Raw genomic sequence first — 23,830 nt, forward strand, 5'->3', positions numbered from 1 at the left:
GAGCAAACACTTTAAAATTGGTCAATATTTTGTTTAAAAAAAACACGCACGCACGTGTTGACTGGCCAACATTATACATTTTTGAAAAATAAAAAATATTAAATTAACAGATACCAACTTGTGACTTGTGGGCTTGTCTCTCTCTCTCTCTCTGCCCCCCCCCCCCCCCCCCCCCTCCAAAGCATTTGCAGTACAACTATGCAATATTTTAAACACCTAAAACATTTCAATTATATTTCAATAAAATATCATCCTTATTCAGAACATATTTAAAAACATTTGAAACACCATATTTTAAATGGTGACGGTTTCAGTTCAAAACTTCGCGTCAATTTTAATGTAACATGAAAATATTTTCGCTAACCCTGATTCCAATCACCGCCGCTAGGTGTCACTGATACACCTTCTAGTCCCTCTGATGGTCAAGTAGTGATGAGAATGTAACCGGAAGTACTGATCAAATATAATTATCATCCACATTGAAATGTTGTCGGCAACAGTGAAACAAGCATTAGCATAAACATTCACCGAAGCGACACAAATCTTTTTGAGTCAACTCGTTTGAACCCAATTTTAAACTCTTTTGACTCTTTTACTTTGAAACAACTTGCGGATACGACATGTATGCTTTTCGAACTGGACTGGATGTCATTTGCTCCTCGGAGGGGAAGGTTAAAAAAAATAAAAAATAAAAAATAAAAATAAATAAAAGCGAATCCGGCGAGCGTGTGCTGCGGTCGGCGTGGCCTGGCTCCGAGCCTGCGGGGGAGCCGCGAGACTGCCGCCGCATTGTTCGCCCCCAGCGGGAAGGAAGCCACCACCGGCAACTCGGAAGAACCGCACCAGGATTAACTCGCTGCTCCGCTCACTCGGGTGGGATTTGGATTGGGATTTGATTTTTGAGCCGCTTATATTAGTTCCGATGACGAAGGCTCCCTGCGCCGCCCAAGCACGCCGGCTGCGGTGAACCGGCTTGCGGGCCGCCAGTCAGCCATCCAGGTAAGTCGGTCAAGCTCAGCCTCGTCGCTCGTTTCGCGCCTTAGCACGCGTAAGCACGGGTTTTAGCCCGTGTTAGCATTTAGCACGCAGGCTGGCTAGCTGTTCACCTTTGGACGCGCTCGGTCAACTCGCGACTTTCCCGACGACGAGCGCTCATGCCAAACTGCATCGAACAATCGCACCGCTCAAACAAGATGGAGTCGCGTGACCGGTAGCGACCACCTAGGTTATATTTGTTAGGTTAGTAGTTGCATTAAAGACTAGGTGTAAACATCGGCGAGGACGTAATCCGCCCAAAATAAATGTAGGACAAGATATTGGGCTGAGAAGTGGGTCGTTACTGCTGCGCTTCGCCGCCGCCCTCCACTGGAAATATTCCCAAACGTGCGAAATCTGCCAATTCAATTCTTAGCAAATGTTGAATTCCAAGTCCGTGTTAAAGTGTAAAGCCACCCCAGAGTCTTGTGCTACTTGAAGTGAGCGGAAATCCATTTTGGGCTAGCAAATCGACGGGCTGCGGTTCAAGCTACGTTTTTATCAATGGACTTTGGTGCAGGTGTTTTATTATTATTATTTTTACATTGAAATTCTGGTTTCATACAATGCGGATGTACACGCTTGATGTAGCCTTCGGTCATGCTCAATATGGTCACGTATTCAAAAAGAAGACATCTTTGCTGGTGTGTGCCTGGACAACTTTGATAAGAGACCGAAAGTGCGGAAAGATTGTGACGTCATTGTCATTTCTGTCCGGATGCGGTGCGCGTGCGGGATGGAAACGGAGAGCGAAAGTGCGTGAGTGTGTGTGCGTGCGCGCGCGCGCGTGTGCTTTTGTCTTTGCTACATTGTGGGGCCCATGCACGTGTGTTTTCCCATGCAGGTTTAACTACCATTGTGGGGACATTTTGGTGGTCCCCACAAGTTCGGACCTCTTTTTGAGGGTCAAGACTTGCTTTTAGAGTTTAGGGTTGAACTGGGTTAGGATAAGGAATGGGGGGGAGGCAATCATTTTGGATGGTTGGGGTTAGGGGGAGGGGCTAGGAAATGCATTCTGCCAATGAGATGTCCCCACGATGATAGAAAGACAAGTGTGTGTGAGGCAGCCATGTGACCTGAATGTTGTGGCTGCTTGCTTGCCCTCCCATTGGCCAATCAGAAGCCTTCCTTCAAATGCTGATTCAGCTCAAATGGGGACCGGGGCGCGTTTCCATGGAGACCATGGAGTTGGCTCTCCTGTCCTTCACTTGATGATGACGTCAGGATGAGGACGATGATGTCAAATGGTCCCTCGTCGTCATCACAATGTCGCCATTGATAAGTGTGCGAGTGTTTGTGTGTGGCTGAAAGGTTGCCATTGATCCCATCCCCCTCGTTTGTGACTCGCAGGGGCAAAAAAGTCTGACTTTGCTCCTGTGACACACACACACGCGCACACACACACACTTGTGATTATAGCTCGCCGGTCATTGTCCATGTCAAACATGGCGGGGGTGTTATTGTCACAGGAGGGGGAGGTGCATGTTTCCTTTCCAGAAGCAGCTGTGACCCATTTAAATGCACGCACGCACGCACGTTATGTTTGCTGCATGTTCACTCGCCTCGATCCCATCAAAGACAAAAGCAAGCAAACAACCGACTCCCAGCTGAAGTTTACTCTCAAGCTAACAGAAGGCAAAGACAATTATGGCACTTTTTGCATTTAGCTTAGTTTTTTTTCTTAATGCTAACTCCAAATAGCTTCCGAGTTGTGCAATTCAAACCCTTTAAGCAACAGACTGAACACAAAAAGCGCATCGACAACATGTGGCCAGATGACATAAGCGTTCTCAGTCATGCATTCTTTATCCTCTGGAAAGAATGACTAAAATTAATGCCGTACTGATGAGCTGAGCGGAGTAGAGACTTCTGAATGGATGATGAGCATATCCGTCCGTCCGTCCGTCCGTCCGTCTTTCTACTGCCCCCCGCTGGCCAAGACGGGAGCAGCATTCAATTGCTGACCAAAACTTTTCCATTCCCGTTCAAGTTGTCGTTACGGCACGATTGTAGAACGTTTGTCCTCTGACGGTCGTATGTGCCGCTGCGGCGGGATGATGACGCGTCATGTGACGGCGGGCAACTCAGGACGTCCCCCCAAAAAAGGTCCGCTCCCGTTTCCTCTTGGCGTGTTTCCCAAGCGACAACGCGTTTGCTTTGCCTTTTCCTTCCTTTCGTGCTCGCCGCTTGACGCGATCCAACGCTGAGCCTGCTTTGACTGGAAACGTCTTTTTTCTTCCTTTGTTCACGTTACGCCTTCAAAAAAAAAAGAAAGCTGCATTGTTGAAGCATATTGTAAATATTTCCAAAAACAAAACGTGAAAAAAATTGTACATGTAAAATGATTTCTTTACAAAAATGTCAGAGGTGTTGCTGGACCATTTTAGTCGTTCCTGCCAGTAAAAAAAAAAAAAAAGAGAGTTGCCATTGGAGGGGGGAATATATATTTATTTTTATTATTTTTAATAATCCGCCAGTGGGAAAAAAACCCGTCTTTTTTTAAAAAAGATCATTCTGCCCATGTCCGCCAGTGGATTTTTATTTATTATTATTATTTATTTTATTCATTATTTTTTTATTAGTTATTTTGGATTTAATTAATTAATTAATGAATAAATTTTAATTGAAGACCTTTTACATCAGACCTTTCTGTACCTCCATGCGTTCTTCTTTCTTTCTTTTTTTTAAACAGTCAGGTATGGGATTCCATACCCATTTATTGAACATGGCGCAATGAAATGTTAACAAATGTTTTGCCAGGCCTGACCATGTGCGCCAAAACAAGAACATGTTTGGGGCCCGACGACGGTTTGGTTGTCGCCCCGTGGAAAGCGTTTCCAGCTTTGAAAATGTCCCCAATGGTGGCCTGCGGGCCGCCGGCCGCCATGTTGCGTAGCTGACCAACTTGTGATTGTGCGTCCTCTTAGCGGATCGCCACGTTTGCGTCATGTCTGCGGCCAAGACCCAGAAGGAGGGCGGCGGCGTGGAGGGCGGGGGCGGCGGAGGCGGCGGGGGCGGCTGGCCTTGCCTGGAGTCTCTGGGCCTGAGTCAGAAGGAGCTGGTCCTGGCCGAGGCCCTGCAGATGGAGTACGACGCCCTCTCCAGACTCAAGCGGGACAAAACGGCCCCCGCCGAGCACCGCTCCGGGGAGCCCGCCCCGCCGGACCCCTCCCTCCGCCGGCCGCCGGCTCTCCCCGCCGTGCCGGGACGCCTCTACATCCTGGATGACCCCCAGCTGACCAAAGGCTTCCAAAGGGTTCCTGACGACCCCCCCCCTGCCGTGCCCCCGCGGAACCCCGTCCCGCCGGCGCCGCCATCTTCATCGTCGGGGTCAGAGAATCCCTTCTTGCCGGTCGGAGCGCCCGCGGCGTCCCGCAACATCAACTTGTACACGCCCGACGCCGACCCGCCCAAAGTCGCCGCGGCCGAGCTCGACGACGACATCATCGACGACTCGTTCAGCCGGCGCGACCGAGCCGGGAAGCCGGTGGGGCGGAGCAACACCCTGCCGCCTCAAGTCCCGCCCAGGACGTACGCGCCTGTCGCCAAGAGCAACGAGAACCGGCGCCGGGCGTCGGCAGACCCGGTAAGATGCCAAGGTGGCGTGTCATGACCGCATTTAGCGTATGGCGAGACCGCCGTTTTCATATGCTGGAATTCGAGTGGATTTAACGGCCGTTCATGGCGAGCGCGCAAATCTCTGCCAAAAGATTCAATTGTGATGACCCCAAAAGAAGCGGTGACCTTCGTGTCTGCGAGTGGAAGGCACAAATGTCCTCACAAGTATGCAAATGAGCATAGTACACAAGTTGCTGTTGTTGTCGTCCCTGACGCACGCACGCACGCACGCACGCACGCACGCACGCACGCACGCACGCACGCACAACGTCTGTCATTGTTGTCGTGAGCCGGCAGAACACTGATCTCGATACATGACTGGATCGCCGGCAGGCCGAGACTTTTGAAGCCTCCAGGCCGCCATCTTGCTCCTCCCAAGAAACGTTTCTTGCCATCCGATCCGATACGTTGACAGGATTCGCATTGGAGAACGTTTGCGACGCTACTTAAAGGAGAAGTCCGGCGTTTTGACCGTTTCTGTTTGCAAACAAACAATTCAAAACGGACCCCTCCCATGGTTCAGCCCATTCGCGCCTCTGGCCGCACTCGGCCGAGTCTCGATGCTTGCGGCAGTGAGTCGCGACTCGCAAATGGTCACGTGACTGATCCGAGGCACCGGCGATCACGCGCGGCGAGAAAAGCTCAAAACCACATTCGCCTTTTAGCTTAGCTTCACTTATTGCCAGGTGTGAACATGAGGACAGCGTTTCCCACAGATTTGAAATATACTTGGGGGGGGGGCAAAAAATGATTGTCATCGTACACTTCCTATCTCGCGCTGACAGTTTGCCTTGTTTTTCCCAATTCCCACGCGCACACACGCAGAGCCACTGGTGGCTAACGTAGGTAACTGCAGCTCAGAAACGGGCGCACCGTAACATACTTGGCGCATGCATGCTAAAAACAAATGGTAGCATGAACGCTAAAATAAAATAAAAAAAATGGCAACTGAAGTAAAATAGTGAGTTGAGTTGTACTTTCTAATTCAACTTTTTAACTCGCGATGCTCACGTCATTCGTTGCCGTGCTGATTTTTGTCCTGTGTGCGATTGACAGGCGCCGCCGCCGCCGCCGCCGCCGGGCTCTCGGACCAGCGGCTTCGGCTACGAACTCTTCCAGGTGTCTGAGGAGCGCGACCAGGAAGTGGCGGCTTTCTGCCATATGCTGGATGTGTGAGTAGGGTTGCACGCACGCACGCACGCCCACGTGCACGCACGCGCGCACGTGGGCGCGCACGCGGGACGGGCCGGCTGTACAAACCTTTTTCTGTCAGCATCTCTTTTCCAAAAAATCATCAGCTGAAGTTTGCTTATTTTTTCGTCAAACGATAAATGTCACGACGAATCAATGCTGAGGTGAATCCATTTTGATCACGGCTGCTTTAGAGCGCCTCATTGTTGCGATGTGGAAACGATGACCGAGACCAGCAGGTCGGGTCCGAGAGAGCCGCAGTCCTGCCTGTTTTTGATGTCTCCCTCCTCCAACACAGCTGAGAGGCTCCTGCGGAACGTAATGATGAGCCGATGAATTGCAACACCTGGGTTGGATGCAGGAGACGCCGAAAACACGCAGGGCGGCGCCCTGAACCCCGGCAGATTGCAAGTGGACCTCCGCTATTGGCTGGAGGCGCCGCAGTTTCCTGGTTCCAACTTGTAAACAAATTGCAAACATTTGCTTGTTTAATTTTGTGAGAAACGAAAAAAAGATGACTCGGACGTTTCAAATGGCAACGTTGCGTCTTTAACAAACGGCAAGAAAAAGAAAAACCGCCAGGATCAATTTGTTGGGGAATAAAAAGGTCAAATGTGGTCGTCAGTCGGTCTCGATGGATTGCCGGTTGACGTGGCGACCTTTCGGCGCTTTTGTGACCTGCGTGTGTGCGTGTGCAGGCTGCGTTCGGCGTACCCGCACAACGAGCGCGCCAAGAACGCCGGCTTGGTCTGGTCTCCGTGGGCGGGCCAAGAGGAGAACCGCGGCGGGCCGAGCGGCGGCGGCGTCAAGGTGACGGTCATCAGCGGCCACTTCAGAGAGCCGCTCACCTTCACCTGCGACGGTACGCACCTTTGCACATTTGCACGCCGCCTCGCTTGCTCGCTCGCTCGCTCGCTCACCCGCGTGCGTGCGTGCGTGCGTGCCAGGCTCTTCCACCGCCGACCTGATCATCTACCAGACGCTGTGCTACGCTCACGAGGACCTGGACCACCTGGACGTGGACGACTACCTGCTGAAGGTGTGCGGACATGACGAGTACCTCCAAAAGTAAGCGCTTCCTTTTTTGCGTCCTCCAGCGCCAAAAATGACCACTCGGGGCTCGACTGACTGAAGGCGTTACGGGGCTCGCGCTCTCTCTCTCTCTCTCGCTCGCCCGCTCGCTTTTCTTCCTGAACGCGATCGCTTGGCGACGTCTCGCGCGTGGGAATTTGCACTTGTTGGAGACGCCGCGCCGTTGGCGGGCGAGCGCCAACCTTCTCGGCAGCTTCTGGCGATTTTCAAATCTTTCAAGCGTTTGCTTTTCCTGACGCGGATTTCAAGCGTCTCGCTCGGGTTTTGTGACACTTCAGGGAAGACGCGTGGCAGATCTTTCGCTTCATCCAAGAGCTTATTTATGTTTCTTATTTTCTGATTTGAAGATGCCAGAATTTGTGGCTAATTGAACGTAGACATTGATTTTCAAAATAAATCTGACTTGACGTTCAAATAGTTTCTCAGTACTTGAGTATTCTTTTCAGCGAGTACTTTTTTTGACGACTACTTAGACTTGAGTAATATACGATTTTGAAGTAACGCCGGCGGCCATCTTGCGCGTTTGTTTTCCGTTGGCTTCTTCAGCCGCAAACGCGACGCCAGCTAACAAACGTTTCAATTTCTCAACCGAAAGGATTTGGGATGAAAAACTCGCACGTTGACGACGCTCGTCATGCGTCCAACGTTGCCAATTTGTGCTTTTCAAGGATTGACGACATTTCGCAATACAAGAAAACGAAGCCGTTCTGACTGCAAACGAAGCAATTTGCTGTGAAAAGGAACGAAAGCAAAAAGCGCCTTGAAAGCGTCCGAGCTCTTGCGCAAGTCCACTTTTGGAAAGGTCGCCGTCGTGTCGTTTTGACGCGTTGGCGGACATTTTGGACAAGTTGTGTTGCGATGAAGGTCGTCGTGTGCTAAAACCGTCAACCACTTCCTGTGGCGTGTTTGTGACGTCTTGATTTTCTTCTTCTTCAGCTGTCAGGCGTTGTCAGGTTCGGAGTACGTGCAACAATGTTTGAAGTTCGACTGGGAGGTTCGACTGATCCTGACGCCGAGATCTTCCATCGACACGCAGCTGGCGCGCACGGTGCGCGCACGCACGCACGCACGCAATGACGCGATCACTTGGAAGGATTTTGCGGACAACACGTTTTCTGCTTTTGAACCCGACAGAAGGACGACGACGCGCTGGCGTCCACCTTGAACCACGACATCCTGCTGCAGGAGCGACCCATCAAGCAGACGGTGACCAGGTGAGAGCGCTCGGCCGAAAGTCTTGACTCGTTTGTCAAAATGAACCCCGCCGGGCTTGTGGAGCCGTCGGATCGGACGGGATTGGTCGCCGCCGGTCTCCGCGATTGCTCGCGTCACAATCCGCTCGTGCGCCGCGGTGGCAGGTTTCCCATTTTGCGTCCGCTCCCAACTCACCTTTGACCCGAGGTTGACCTTTTGGACAGTCGCTCGTTTGAGGGACTTGAGGGCGCAAAAGTCGACTTGACCCAACCCCAATTTTCCGGCGCGTCGCATTCAACGTGGCTGCTGTCTTCGTTTTATCGCCACCTGCCTGTGCCGGCAATGTTGACCGCCAAGTCCAGTTCCGAACGACGCGCCAGCCGACGCGGAGCCGCTTGAAGGCGTCCCACTTGACAATCAGCAAGTTGCAACTTTCCCGCTCCATAATGTCAATGGCACCTTTTATTTTTTTTATCTTTTTACACCCATTTTTGTGCTGGAGTCAAAATCAGGATGCGCGCGAAACGGGTACAGGATTTGGCGGGGCCAGCACCGATGATTGCTTGTCAAGCAACATTCACACGACAAGAAGTCATTGAGAAGCGCCGCCATACGTCTTTGTTGAGTTTTTTCAAAATAAGTGCAAATGTTCCATTTTTCACGAATGTGACTTTGAACGGAAGACGGAAGCACAATAATGCGCGTGTCGCGTGCGCAGGGAGGCGCTGACGCTGCTGCTGGACACCTTCCACAACGAGGCCGAGTGCTTCGTGCTGTCCCAGGTAAGCGGCCGCCGCCGATGATGACGATGACGCCGATGATGACCCGCCGGCGCTCTCGTCCGCGGCAGGCGGAGCTGGCGCCGCGCGTGGAGCGGCTGGTCCAGTCGGCGAAGGCGCTGTGCAGCTCGCTGGCGGCGGTGGAGACGCCGGACGTGACGGCGGCGCTCGACCGGCTGCCGGCTTGTCCCTGTCGACTGCAGCCCAAAGTCCTCAAGGTGGGCGTGGCTTCTCTTTGGCACAAACGGGCTTGGTCCCGCACGGCAAACGTTGGTGTCGGTTCGGCCTGCAAAGCAGCTTGAAGCTTTCAAATGACGATTTGAAGCCGGCGTTTTTCACTTTTGTTTGAATTTTGGGATGTTGACTGCATGTCGTTGAAGCGTCTTGTGTGTCTGATCGCCATGGCAACGGCCATCAACACGCAAAAGTTAATTCTTCTTGTTGTGTTGCACGTTTTTCCGAACCGAACGTGACCTTCGTGACGAGCAGGACGCGTCGGCGCTGTCCGTCCGGGAGAACCGAGGTAAGCCGCCGTCCGTCTTTCCGTCCGTCCGCCTCTCCGCGCGTCCTCACGCGCGTCTGCTCCGCGCTCTGGCAGAGAAGGTGGTGGAGAGGCTGACGGCGGCCATCTTGGACCTGGTGGACCTGTACTGTGCCACCTTCAATGCCAACTTTCACACGGCGCCGCAGAACCGCGCCGGCGCCGCGCCCGTCCAGGAGGCGGGACGCACCCCCGCCGTGCTCTCCTTCAATGTCTACGCCGCCCACCGCGTGCCCGTCACCTGGGCCGCCAGGTAACCTTCCCTCTCACTTCCAGTGCATACGCACACTCACCTGTGCACCAAACTCACAAATTGGGATGCAATCACGGCAGGATTGCGATGTTAAAACGTCCGCAACATGGTCACAACTGGAAAAGCAGCACATCTGTGAAAAAAGAAAAAGAAAAAAGGAAGTTGAATGTCATTTGTGCAGTTTTAGCACCCTCTGGTGGTTAATTTATTAGTTTTTATCTTTTGGCCGACTACACGATGAGCCAATAAGAGCACATGGCAAGAAAATAACAGGGGGGGGGCGGGGTTACATTCTGCACCCCGCTCGCGTTTGCGCACGCGTGCGTGTGCGCGTTTCCGCTTTCATCGAGCGCTATTTTAAAATAAATTCACCAACAGGTTCGCGTGTCATCTTTGTGTGTGCGTTTCAGTTACGAGGCCTTCTTCCTGTCGTGCGCGCTGACTCACGGAGGGGCGGAGCTCTGCGCGCCCCAGCACACCAGCAAACAGTCGGTCTGCAAATACCTTTTTCACCTGGTGGTGTGGGACCAGAGGTACGCACACGTCCGTCCGTTCGTCCGTCTTTCCCGCCTCCCTCCTGTTGCCACCTCCTTCTCACCTTTGACCTCCGTCACTCGGCTTCAAATTCAAATTGATTGACATTCTTGACGCGTCTTCGATCAACCTCGAAAAATGTGAACAGAAGATCGAAATCGGATTTCAGAGATCGTCTGCGAACACAAAATTTGCACAATTTTCAGACGCGGCAGAATCGGAAAACCTTTTTCAAACGCGCTAATAATCCCTTGTTGTCTTCCTGCTGCGACGTTGAGGAGACGCTTTCACACCATGTGCTGAAATGACCCGCCCATCCGTCCGCCCGCCCATCCGTCCGTCCGCCCATCCGTCCGCCGTATGTTTGCAGGGTGACGTTCCCGGTGCAGATCAGCCAGCTTCCCCGAGAGGCGCAGCTGACGGTGACGCTGTACGCCAGCGCCCTGCCGCCCCCCGGTGGCGCCGAGGAGAAGGGCAGGCAGCGACGCGGCGCCGAGGCTCTGGGCTGGGTCACGCTGCCGCTCTTCGACTTCAGGCAGTAAGTGCCGTCCCGCCGCCGCCGCCGCCGCCGCCGCCGCCGGCGCGTCTACCCGCTTTTACACGCCGGCATGCGCAGCGTGCTGACGCGCGGCAGGAAGCTGCTGGGCCTTTGGCCTTCCACGGCGGGCGGCAGCGTCAACGCCCGCTCCGACTCGCCCAACTTCAGCCAGCCGGACAGCGTCATCCTGCAGGTGAGGTCGGCCGCGTCCACGGCCGAGCGCGACCGCCGTGACGCTTGTGGCTCGCGCAGGTTGACTTCCCGTCGTCGGCCTTCGAGGTTCACTTCAGCACGCCGCCCGCCGCCGACTTCTGCCCTCGCTACGACTTCTCCCGACTGGACGGCGTCAGCCAGGCGGCGCTGCGGGACATCCTGCACAAGAAGGCCTTCTTCTGGTCAGACATTTGTTTGTGCACCTGCGCTTTGCGTGTGTTTCAGGCATGTGACGCCACTGGCAGCCATCTTATGTTGCCACGAAGCCCGTCGAACTCGTCAGTACTTTTGACTTCTGCGGCGAAATGCTGCACGTTTGTTTCAAGAAGTCTGGGAGAGGGAAGCGGCGTCTACGTTTCATCGCTAAGAACGCCATTTTAGTCTTCGAAGGCGACTCAAAGATCGCTCTGCTCAAAACGGTGAAAGCTCAGGAGGATTTTCTTTTTTAACCTAAATTCTGTCAGTCGCTGCGAAAATGTCTTGACTGCGGCGGCTCTTTTTGTTTTCAGCTCAAAGCTGCCAGTAAGAGCGGCAACGCAAGATGGCTGCCCGTTGGCTTCAGCTGCCACTTTGGAGCGGGTTCATATACGCGAGGCTGGAAATAAGCGCGTTTGCGTCTCACGATGTGTCTTTTGCGGCGCATTCATTGACGAGCGTGGGAAAGTGAAGAATGAGTGAAAAGCAGAAGTTTCAAGGAAAGGACGTTCCTGAACGTCTAAATGTTGCGTGATGGCGACTGAAGTGAAGCGCGTGCGCGTGCGCGTGCACGTGCGTGTGCGTGGCCGTGCCGACGCGGCGAGAGAATCTTCTCCGAAACGAGGCTGACGTGCGCAAAAACGTTTTCTGCACGGACGATTCTTCAAATTGATGTTTGGGAGCCATTTTTGAGTTTTGCAGACATTTTGTTTTTGCAAAGCTTATTAAAAGTTCCATTTCAAATCGTAAAAAAAAAAAAATCCCAGCGCTGCGTACTGCGAACAAAAGAATCGTTTCATTCTATGAAGCGACTGTCGGTTGCGCGTCTTCATTGAAGGATTTTGCCGCCTTTTGTGTTTTGAGGCTGACGTGGGAGGACAAGCGCGCGGTGTGGGAGAAGAAGGCCTTCTGCCAGGCGGAGAGCGGCGCGCTGCCGCTGGTGCTGGCCAGCGCCCCCTGCTGGCAGTGGGCCTGCCTGCCCGACATCTACGCGCTGCTGGCCCAGTGGGCCTGCCCCGGACCCCTGGACGCGCTGGGACTGCTGCACGCCTCGTGAGTACGACGGCCGCCGGCCCCGCCCCCGCCGGCCCCGCCCCGCCCGTGAACGGCTCCGCCTTTCAGGTTCCCCGACCAGGAGCTTCGGAGGACGGCCGTCCAGTGGATGGACGCCATCTCCGAACCCGAGCTCATCGACTTCCTGCCTCAGCTGGTGCAGGTAGGCGGGACCTCGGCTTGATGGATTGATTGAATTTTAGGGAAGTGATCAAGCAAAGGTTTCCATTTTGTTTGGATCTTTTAAAAAAATATATAATTTAGTCATTAAATTCATTTAATAATCCAATTTCTTTTTTCAATTTGTACTTTATTTTCATCTTTAATGCATTTCCTTGGATTCATTTGACGACATTTCTCCTTTTGTTGATTGCCATTTTTTCCTGCTGTAATTTTGGAGTTTATTTTTATTCTTTCAAACGATTTCGTCTTCATTTCGCTTCCTGCTTTTGATGTCGTTGCCGGCGCGCCGCAAAGGCGCCAATGTTTGAATTGCGCTTCTGCGTTGCGGTGAGGCAGGCGGTGAAGTACGAGTGCTACCTGGACAGCTCGCTGGTGCGCTTCCTGCTGCGCCGCGCCATCGGAGACCTGAGCGTGGCTCACTACCTCTTCTGGTGATTTGCGGCCGCCGGGCGGGCGCCGTTTGTGCGTTCTGCGCTTCAACTGTGTTCCTCCGGCGTGGGCGTGTCAGGCTGCTGAAGGACAACCTGCAGGACAGCCAGTTCCGCGCTCGCTATCAGCACCTGCTGGCCGCCCTGCTGTGCTGCGCGGGCCGCGGCCTCCGAGAGCAGCTGGACCGCCAGTGCTGGATGGTGTCCATCCTGGCCAAAGTGGCCCAGAGCGTCCGAGACGCCGCGCCCGCCGCCAGACAGGTCAGATGGTCGCCTGCCAACAAACGGCAAAATGTCCGCTCCTGGACTTTCCTCCCAAATGTGACGATTTGAAACAAAATCAGCATTTGGGCTCAAGTTCCGACCGCCGCTTTTCTTGTCACGTTGACGCGCGGAAAGCAAAATGGTGGTTTGGGGAAAAGTCCCGTTTTGGAGAAGTGCCCAAATTTGTTGCCAGTTTGTAACGGGTGCGACTGAGCCGCGTTTTGAAAATGCGCCTTTCACGTCGCCACGGCAACGTCGCCTTCTGAAGGCCGCTAAGACCGCAAATGGAGGTCCGAGGCCAGTAAAGAATATTTTGGCGAAAAGGTGACGACACGCTGTATGCATTGGCGGTCCGCCGGTTCGACACCCGCGACCTCCCGCGGGGATGCGCTCTCTCGCTTCTGCTCACCGCGCTTGGAAATGAAATGTCATGTTGTTGCGTCAGGCGGTGCTGCGGGACGGCCTGGAGGAGATGAAGCGCTTCTTCTCGCTCAACAGCAGCTGCAGACTTCCTCTCAACCCGGCGCTGCTGGTGCGCGGGATCCACATCCAGGTGAGCCGTCCGTCCGTCCGTCCGCTCCGGGACCACGCCGCTGACCGCTCTGTCCCGCCCGTGCGCGGCAGGCGTGCTCCTTCTTCAACTCCAACGCCGTCCCGCTCAAGTTGTCCTTCCGCAACGTGGACCCACTCGGCGACGACGTCAGCGTCATCTTCAAGGTCAGCCCGCCCGCCCGCCGCTTTTGCGGGGACGCGCTTTCTGCCTCGCACGTCCTCCTTTCAGTCGTTTTCATTTCAAATGCTTTCATAATTGCCTTAATTAATTTTATTTTGTGTTTAGTGTTGTCTGAATCATTTGATCCTATTTGGATTTTTTTTATTTTACTGTTTTTAACAACATTCAGTACTATTGTTTTATTTCTATTAGTGTTTTTTTTTTCATTTTGTGTTTATTCATATTTAGTTTTTTATTCATTCATTATTTAACTTATACTTTATGACCATTTCTTTTTTTTGATTTTTTGGGGTTATAAATGTAGCGTATTTTCAAAACGATGGAATCAAGTGCGCCTTGTAATGTTTTTTTCAGTCAGGCGAAGATCTGCGGCAGGACATGCTGACGCTGCAGGTGATTCGCATCATGAACAAGATCTGGATCCAGGAGGGTCTAGACATGAGGATGGTCCTCTTCAAGTGCTTCTCCACGGGCCGAGGCCGCGGTGAGGGACGGACGGGCGGGCGAGCGGGCGGACGGACGGACGACGGACGGACGGACGACGGACGGACGACGGACGGACGGACGGACGGACGGGCGGGCACCTCCGCCGATTGACGTGCGCGTTTGCGTTCAGGCATGGTGGAGATGATCCCTCAGGCGGACACGTTGCGCAAGATCCAGGTGGAGCACGGCGTGACGGGGTCCTTCAAAGACCGCCCGCTGGCCGATTGGCTGCAGAAGCACAACCCTGCCGACGAGCAGTACGACAAGGTAGCGGCCGGACAGACGCGGACAAAAGCAAACGTGTTCCTCCAAAAAGAGACTTCAAAGTGATGAAAGATGATTTGTTGAAACGCAAAACATGAAGAAAATGATTCCGTTTGCATTTCAAACCAATAAAACACGCTTGTTGCCTTAAGACCAGCCTGCTAGCTTCACGCTAGCATTAAATGGAAAAGCTAGCAATGTCATGGCAATTCGGAAGGGATGATGCGCTGTGGAGACGGGGCGGCCATCTTGGAGCGCTAACGCCACTCGATTGTCGTTTGGCGGCCTTTGCGGCGCATCAAGATGACGCAATTGAACAAAATGCCTTCCCAACTGCTCGTTCTCAGCGGAAAAAGAGCTGGCGAGCTCTGCCGTCACGTCTTCTACTGCCACCTGCTGGCCAAGGCGGGCACAAATTGCAGTCCGTTTGAATAACGTTTGCACTTTGGATCCTTTTGTCGTTATGGGAAAAGATTTGTGCGCGTGTGTGTCTTGACGCGTGCCGGCGACTGCAGCGGCTCCCGTGCTGACTGCGCGTGTGCGCGTGTGCGCGTGTGCGCAGGCGGTGGAGAACTTCATCTACTCGTGCGCGGGCTGCTGCGTGGCCACGTACGTGCTGGGAATCTGCGACCGGCACAACGACAACATCATGCTGAAGACCAGCGGTCACATGTTCCACATCGACTTCGGCAAGTTCCTGGGACACGCGCAGATGTTCGGCAACATCAAGCGGTGAGTGCGAGTTGGCCTTTTTGCCGCCGCAGCGCCGCCTGCTGGTCAGCGTGCAAACAACCTCCAAATGAAGCTTGTCGCTTTGGGTGCTCTTTTTTTCTTCTTTTCAATCTTCTCATTGGCAGATGTCCAAATTGTTTGACGAATCGTTCGTCAAAACGCTTTTGATTTTCAAACCCGAGCCGCTGTTGCGCAATCGCCAAAGGATGTTTTCCTGCAATCGGCACCCTTTGCAAAAATTGCTTTGTCACCACATTTGCAGCTGTTTGAAATATCACTAACTCATTTGCATGTGTAAATACGTTAAATGTTTAAGTGTCCCAAAGACGTATTAATACGTTTGGTTTTATGCTCAAGCATACAGAAGTCTTTGATGCAGCTTCTCAACCGTAGACAACGGTTGAGGCAATGGTAGTTATTACACAAACGGCCAGCAGGTGGCGGTAGAGCTAAAGAGATCAACCAAGGCCGTGTTGAAAAACAAAAAAGCTGATTTCGCCACACTTCCAGACAGATTTGTGAATATTGATGACATTTGGCGATATTCAAATTGTAATTGCTGCAAAACGGAAACAGAATCTTTCTGTTGGCATGTTTTGATGGCAATTGAGCACATTATTGTGCGTGCCTTGCAACATCAGTCAAAATCCAGTCAAACAGCTGGGAGCGAAGGGGCTTGCTTCAGTCAAAATGGCTGCCAGTGAATGAGTTAATGACTTGACTAAATACAAACGCAATCTGAATTTATTGACGGTCGCGATGTCAAAAGCAGGATCACGCTCTCGCACGTCCTTGTGGGATATTGCGCAATAGTTGCTCAGGCGATCCAAGAAGCCGAGTTGACGTTGCTTGCGTTTGTATCTTTGTGATTGCGCTTGTCGGCGGCAGGGACCGCGCGCCCTTCGTCTTCACGTCCGACATGGCGTACGTCATCAACGGCGGCGACAAACCGTCCAGCCGCTTCCACGACTTTGTGGACCTTTGCTGCGAGGCCTACAACCTCATCAGGAAGCACGCCCACCTTTTCCTCAACCTGCTCGGCCTGGTAGGTGGGCACGGGCGCCAACGCGCGCCAACGCGCGCCAACGCGCGCCAACGGGCGCCAACGCGGCCAGTCAGCATTCCGCTTTTGTGTCTGCAAGATGGTGTCGTGCGGAATTCCCGAGCTGTCCCACATCGACGATCTCAAGTACGTGTACGACGCTCTCAGGCCTCACGAGTCGGAGGCGGACGCCACCATGTACTTCACCAGGTACGCGCACGTGCACGCGCACGTTTTGGATGCAGTGCTGCTTTGACTTTTTCCGCATCGGGATCACTTCTTGGTGACGTTCACACTGCGGGTCTAAATGCTCACTTTGGATTTGTGTGTGTCATGGTTGACATGACGTGTCGATGGCGACGTCCGTCCGTCCGTCCGTCCGTCTGCCGTGAAGCCACAAAGTCGGCGAAGATGACGTCACTCACGTTGACGCAAGTGAACACGAACGTCTGGGAGCTTTTTCTGATCTCAAATCTGCAGAAGGAGGAAATCATGTTTGCGGAGATTTGGTGGCGACGTCGTCCACCGAAGACGACGTCGCGTCTTTGCCGGCTGCATGACAAATATCGGCACCAAAAAAAGCAATTCAATGAAATCAAACGAAAACGATTATATTCAAAAAATGATTCTGTTAACAAAATATGAAAATGCTTTAAAAAAAAAAACTAAAACTACATATTATGCTTACAAAACTCGTGAAAATGTCCTCGGTTTTAGTCTTTGCTCATTTATTTAATACGTAAACCTTTTGGAGATGATTTCAAACGTGATCGAGTCGTAGACTTTTTTTTTTTTCCGATATGAACCGGAATCAGGACGTGACGGAGAAATGATGTCATCTCGCAGCAGCCAATAGAAAAGCACTTTGAGATGACGTCGACAAATTTGCATGCGTCTTTTGTCCCGCCTCCTTTTTCATTGAACTCAGCCCAAATGCAACGCTGGGTAAGAAATGTCTTACTTTCTTTTAGGGAGGCAGCGAAATGAACATTTTTGACCGACACGAAAACCCAAAGTGAGATTTTTTTTTTTTAAATAACTAAAACTAATAATAGAACAATCCTGAAAACTAATTAAAACGAACTCCATTAAAAACGGACTAAAATGAAAATTCCAAAAGTAAGCCTGGTTGAGACATCAGGTTCGACATTTTCACAAGGACGAGGCTGAGACAGATTAGACCTTCTTCCGCATCCAGTGGGAAAGGATCCGCCCCTTTGTAGCTTCTCCATCGTTCTCAATCGTTCAACAACTTGTTGTTCATTCAAGATCACAAAACGTTCCCATGGGAACTTTGCAGGCTTTTTTGTTTTTTGTCTTCAGCAAACGACGACGCTAATTTGAAAATGCTCCTGAAATCTTGACTTGAGTGACGGCCATTTGCAATCTGGCAAAAGTGAAACCACGACATCATCACAATTTTGCAATTCAAAGTGAAGACGGAACCAAAAGCTCGTCTTGGTTTTGGTCAACCATCAACACGAGTGTGTGTGCGCGTGTGTGCGTGTGTTTGTGTGTGTGCGCGTGTGTGTGTGCGTGCGTGCGTGCGTGCGTGCGTGTGTGTCAGGTTGATCGAGTCGAGCCTGGGCAGCGTGGCGACCAAACTCAACTTCTTCATCCACAATCTGGCGCAGATGAAGTTTGCGTGCGGCGAGGACGCGCCCTCGCTGTCGTTTGCGCCTCGCGTGCACTCGGCCAAGAGCGACGGCGCCATCCGGAGTCTCTACGTGTGCGCGCACGTGCGCGCCAGCGCCGGCGGGAAAGCTCACGTCAGTGACGCGCGCTCCTCCTCCTCCTGGCCGGACACGCCCACCCGGTGACGCCCGTGCACGCGTGTCTTTCAGACCTACGTGGTGAAGGTGGAGCGTGACGGCCAGCAGGAGGCGCAGTTGGTGCAGAGGACTTTTGAGGAATTTCAGGAACTTCACAGCAAACTCCGACTCATGTTCCCCTCCTGCAAGCTGCCCAGGTACGCGCGCGGGCGCACGCACGCACGCACGCACGCACGCACGTCGGCGCTCGCTCACCTGTGTCACCTGTCCAGCTTCCCCAGCCGCTTGGTGATCGGCCGCTCTCGCGGCGAGGCGGCGGCGGAGCGGCGCAAGGACGAGCTGAACGGCTACGTGTGGCATCTGGTCCACGCCGCGCCCGACGTGGCGCAGGTCGGTTGCCGGCGGCGCACGCGCTTGTGCCAACAAGATTTGTAGTTTGTGAAAATGTTGATCAACATCCACTCGCAAGCCGTCAATCAAATGGAGGGCGAGAATTTTGCAACATTTCTAATGGTGTTCCCTCGTTTCTTGCCGGTGTTGCGTTCCAAAAACTGCCCGCCATAATGGAAATCTGCAATAAATTAGTTTTCCCCTTAATTATGTTTTTCCGTTTTGATATGATTTTGACTTTTTTTATGAATATTTTCTCTTTCATCATATGTTCTTTTTTCATTTACAGTCATTTTTTTCCATTAAAATCATTTTTTTATTGACTTATTATACAGCACAGTCCATATATTTTTTTTATTCTAAATGTTTTGTTCGTTGATTAGATATGATTTAAGGCCAACACTTCGCACTTCGCACTTTTCTTGATAGACGTTAACATAAACATATCGCTTAGTAAATTGTACAAAAATAATAACAATAAAATAGAATTCAACTAATATCCAAAACATTTATTTGAGAAACAAAAATATAACGGCGATCGATCCATTTGTATGTTTACTTAAAAATAAAAATAGTAATAAAAACAGCTGTTAGAAATGAGCACGCTGTAAAAAAAAAATCAGCGAAACCGCAAGGCCACGAAAGATGAACGCGGCAGAAACGAGGGAACGCGTCACATTTTCAAAATGTTTCCTTCTTATTGATGAAAGTGCATAAAAATGGAGGTTTGCCTCGAAGGTGCAAATGTAAACACAAGAGCGACTTTTCTTGCAGTTTCAAGAATTGGAGTTAGCATCAGGAACGTTAGCGCATTAGCATAAGTCCACAAGAACCCGACCTCGCGACTCGGCTCTGTTTACGTTTCTCAGAAGTGCTGATGTCATATCAGCTTGGCACACGCACACACCCAGAGTTAGGGCGGGTCAGCTGAGCTGTATCGGGTCCTTCCACTTTCAGCGCGCAACAAATATGTCATGAACGCAGAATATGATACCGCGCGTGTGCGTGCGTGTGCGTGCGTGCGTGTTTGTGTGTGCGCAGTGCGATCTGGTGTACACGTTCTTCCATCCTCTCCCGAGAGACGAGCAGCCGGGACCAAGCAACAGCAAAACAGGTGCGCACGTCCACGACACTAAAACAAACACGTGTTCACGCACACGCACACGCACACGCACACGCACACGCACACGCAAGGTTTAAAGGGCAGCATGAGCGCTTCTCATTGGGCCAATAAACATTATTGATCACGTACGCAAGGAAAAGCCCATGACGATGCAAGTGCTGCTCGTGTGTGTAATTGTGAGTCCTGAATGTTGTGCGCTTGTGCACTGTGTGTGTGTGTGTGTGTGTGTGTGTGCACGTGCGCCCAGAGACGTCGTGGCCTGCAGCTTCGTGCAAAGAGTCGGGCGAGGTCAAACTGTCCATCTGCTACCGCAACGACAAACTCTTCATCATGGTCATGCACATCCGAGGCCTGGTCAGTGTGTACGTGTGCGCGCGCACGTGTCCGCTCCGCGCTGACGCGAACGTGTGTGTGTGTGCGCACGTGCGTGCCAGCAGCAGCCACTGCAGGACGGCGCTGACCCGGACCCGTACGTGAAACTCTACCTGCTGCCGGACCCGCAAAAGTCCAGCAAAAGGAAGACCAAAGCGGCGCGACGCACCTGCAACCCCACGTACAACGAGATGGTACGCACGCACGCACGCACGCACGAAATGTCAAATTGGACATTTTTGTTGTTACAAATGTAAGCAAAAGTTGCGGCAACTTGCAATTTCATCAGCAAACCTTCAAAACAATTTTCAAATATCTCAAATCTTCCATTTTCACGTCTTTTGCTTTTCATTTCAAAGAAATTGGATTGAAAATGGAACAAAATCGTCGTGTTTGAATTGAATCCAATTATCAGCCGGCAGATTTTTCCAAAAGGGTCCGAAAGCCGAAGATCGGCGTTGACGATTGCTGCAACTAAAAGACGAGATGGAAAGTTGCGAGCTTTGGAGAAAAAAAAAACGCTCAGCAGCATCAGAAGAACGTCAACAAAGTTGAAAGTTGAAAGTTGAAAGTTGAAAGTTGAGGCAGCTCGAAGGCTTTTCGGTTGCTCGCTCGACCGCACAAACCTTCGTCCAATCGCATCGTTGGTCTTCCGACAGCTCACCGCTGGAATTGGGCTCAGCTGGAGGCGGAGCTTCCCGTGCCTGTGGAGAAAAAAAGTTCACTTTCGATTCACGTTTTTTTGTTGCTGGGATCACAAAAGGATGCGAATGAATTAGGCGACGTCTTTGGGAATTTTGGGAAAAAACCTTTTTCTTTTGCGTGCGTGTGTTTTTGCAGCTGGTGTACGACGGCGTCCCGCGCGGCGACCTGCAGCGGCGCCTGTTGCACGTGCGCGTGCTGGCCGACGGCGCCTTCTGGGACAACACGCCGCTGGGCGAGTCCTTCGTGCCGCTGGGAGCGCTGGTCCCGGGTCAGCGCTGGGTGGACTGGCACCGGCTGGCGCCCGTCCGGCCCGACGCGCCGCCGCGCCAGCAGCTGGCGCCGCCGCGATGAGCTCAACGTCTCGTACGGAAAAGCTCGACCTGCTTCTCGTGCGCTCAATTGTCCGTCAAGTCGCACGCTACGTGCACGTCAGTTGAACGACTTCCGGCGCCCGACGACCTTTCCGTGCACTCGTAGAAGGTGCACGCGTCGTGAGCGTTTTTCTGCCTTTCAGTAGCATGGAAACATTTTTGTTTCGATGACGAGCGCACACCAGGCAAGGTCGTGTCAAATTGCACATTTTGCAACTTGAAGTGAACAGACAGGAAGTGGAATGTGATCACATGATCTCGTTGAGAAGAGACAAACGAAGACGTGAGCGGACGTCCGGACCGAAATGCTTGGACAACGCAAGGCATTGTGGGAAATGAAGTGCGCTTCTCATCTCGCATCACATCAAAACATTTGAATGAGCCTCACGCACTGATCTGAAACTTTTGAGGTGGCCGCCATATTGCTCCTCCCAAGAAACGTTTCTCGCCGTACGAGCCCAGACATTGACAGTTTGAAATTGGAGAACATTTGAGGCCGTACTTAGTAGAAATAGTTTTCAATTGGTTCAACATCAACAAGAGGACAGCTACATGTGTCAATGATGTTTAATGATGTTCACAGGAGGAAACTTGTATATTTTAATGAAAGAATTCTAACTAATTCAACAAAAGTTGCCTCTGCCAAATCTAATATTAAGGTCTCAGGAAATGAGCGGTAGAAGGAAAAAAGGGGGTCTTCAAAGCCGCACGCACCTTCCACTTGTTCATTTCTTTTTGTACTTGTTAAAAACTAGTAACCACCTCGCCGCAAACTCCGCCCCTTATGCTAACTGCCTACGAGCTGCATATGTCTCATCTGTACGCCTGCCGTATAATTTTCTTAAAGGGGCAGTAATACTTTTAGTTGATTATGGTTAACTTCCACATTTCTTGAGCGATTTCAATGCTTTAAATTTTAAACTGTTCAGCTCATTTAAAAGAGTCAGCAGGCCCATTCAAAATTTCCGCGGACATTTTTCTAGTTTATACTGTCGTCTGCTTGTGAGATGGGAGGAGCAAGATGGCCGCCTTGCGGCTTCAACGGCTGTCACGGGCTATCGGCCATCTCGTCATCTATTCGGGTGTCCTTCCAATAACGCTTGAATAACTTCATGTTTTATTCTAATTTCACTTCTGCCACCTCAATTCCAATTCCAATGGAAGAATTGATTTGGAATTGAGGGCTAATCCTGAACAATGATGTCTTACTCGTGACCTTTCCCCCCCACTAATGCCTTCCACTACCGCCAAGTCATTTTTGTGGCCGTATAAAGGTTTGATGCGACAAATCTTTCTCCTTTTGCCCCGTTTGAGAAGCGGAGGTGCACAAGCGAGCGCACGATGTGCAGCGGTTGGATTGTCGAAGGCAACCAGTTGAGGGCGTACCCCGCCAACTGCCCCAAGACAGCTGGGATAGGCTCCAGCACCCCCACAACCCTTGTGAGGACAAGCGGTTAAGAAAATGGATGGATTGTCAAAGGAAGAAGCTCCAACCTCTTCCTCTCTTGCCGCAGCTGTTGCGCAATCAAAGATGCATTGTGGGAAACGGAGGCGGTCGTCAGGGCAACCGGACCGACGTCACGTGACTGAACTTTTCATTTCATTCCTCTTTGCAGTTGTGATTTTCTACTTTTATAACCTTTTGTTCCAACAAACATCGACTGTGAACTTTGACCTTTTGAAATCTGCAAAGAATAAACGCTGCGTGCCGGGACAGGAAGTGACGTCACCGGCCGAGCCGAATGTAAACGCTTAACGTGGAAATGTTTCCATTCTACATCCAACAAGCATTTAGACGAACGTTTAACTTTCACTTTGTTTTGTATGATTTGCACTCGAAAATAAACTTGAACTGAAGATTGACGTGTTTGCTTGTTTAATCTTTTCTTTTCTTTTGCACTCAAACAACTTTCTTGTCAACTAATCACATTATTCATCAACTTGCAAAACTTTTCCGTTTAGTGCTGGTACAGTCCAACGGCAGTTTGGTTAACCCAAAAAATAAAACAAAAACTTTTTGGTCATAGCATGAGTACGCCTCACTCATACGTGACGACGACGATGATGATGATGATGATGATGATGATGATGATGATGATCGTCCAAAAGTCAAACGTATCCCAAATTTTGAATTGAAAATCATTCCTTACGGCAACTAATAATGATAAAAGTGGAGCTCTTTTGAATAAGTTCCCTCTCTGCAGATATTTCAACTTGAAACATCGAGAACAAAAAGAACATCCAGACCCGTTCGGGCACTTTGACTTTGTTCACGTCCGCCTTCAGATGAGCCGCAAGCTTTTGGTGTGGGAACTAAATGACGACATGATTCCGCGCAACCCTGCTTGGGCACCCTGCAGGCTTCCAGGCCAGCACGCTGCAGCGTTGTGCTCGAGACGGTGCGACTTGTATGCGAAAGCGAGACTTGCCCAAAAGCAAAAGCTTCTGCAAATCGATCGAGACCCTCAAAATCCACTTTGGAATAAAAACCATGACGACATCGCGCCCTCTTAAATTGGAGTTTTCTTTGAAATAACATTTGACAGTCAAAGAATTGTTAGGATTGGAGTTTTTTGGCATTGTGAAAGGGTTGCAGACATGTTTTGATGGCAGTTTCACAAACAAACTTGTCCTTTATGTATTTTAAAATGAAGATTTTAAGAAGAGCTACAGCTAAAGTACGCATCATGTCAAATTGTCAATGTACTTCTTTTACCACTTTTTTTCCC

The 23,830-nt window shown here is 51.4% G+C and overlaps 1 protein-coding gene across 2 annotated transcripts; it reads left to right on the forward strand.

Annotated features, from left to right (window-relative positions):
• Positions 1-562: 562 nt before the first annotated feature.
• On the forward strand, positions 563-22,964 carry pik3c2b (phosphatidylinositol-4-phosphate 3-kinase, catalytic subunit type 2 beta). 2 transcript variants are annotated; one of them, XM_086085795.1, is made up of 33 exons: positions 567-999; positions 3,963-4,621; positions 5,710-5,825; positions 6,543-6,706; positions 6,792-6,912; positions 7,873-7,984; positions 8,071-8,150; positions 8,849-8,912; positions 8,981-9,127; positions 9,399-9,432; positions 9,508-9,703; positions 10,114-10,236; positions 10,608-10,775; positions 10,854-10,968; positions 11,028-11,170; positions 12,048-12,236; positions 12,306-12,399; positions 12,756-12,850; positions 12,928-13,108; positions 13,557-13,664; positions 13,736-13,828; positions 14,199-14,328; positions 14,461-14,597; positions 15,157-15,326; positions 16,215-16,371; positions 16,469-16,578; positions 17,936-18,137; positions 18,213-18,337; positions 18,413-18,530; positions 19,572-19,644; positions 19,901-20,007; positions 20,091-20,219; positions 20,866-22,964. In XM_086085795.1, exons 2-33 carry the CDS (start codon positions 3,983-3,985, stop codon positions 21,079-21,081), a joined length of 4,656 nt encoding a protein of 1,551 aa, XP_085941921.1. In that variant the 5' UTR covers positions 567-999; positions 3,963-3,982; the 3' UTR covers positions 21,082-22,964. The 2 variants fall into 2 exon arrangements, 1 of the variants encoding a protein (XP_085941921.1); XR_015096039.1 differs by lacking the exon at positions 19,901-20,007 and having other exon boundaries at positions 563-999; positions 20,866-21,015.
• The last annotated feature ends 866 nt before the right edge of the window (positions 22,965-23,830 follow it).

This window comes from Leptonotus elevatus, chromosome 9, assembly GCF_054856555.1.
Source record: "Leptonotus elevatus isolate MCC_2025b chromosome 9, RoL_Lele_1.0, whole genome shotgun sequence".
Classification (NCBI taxonomy): Eukaryota; Metazoa; Chordata; class Actinopteri; order Syngnathiformes; family Syngnathidae; genus Leptonotus; species Leptonotus elevatus.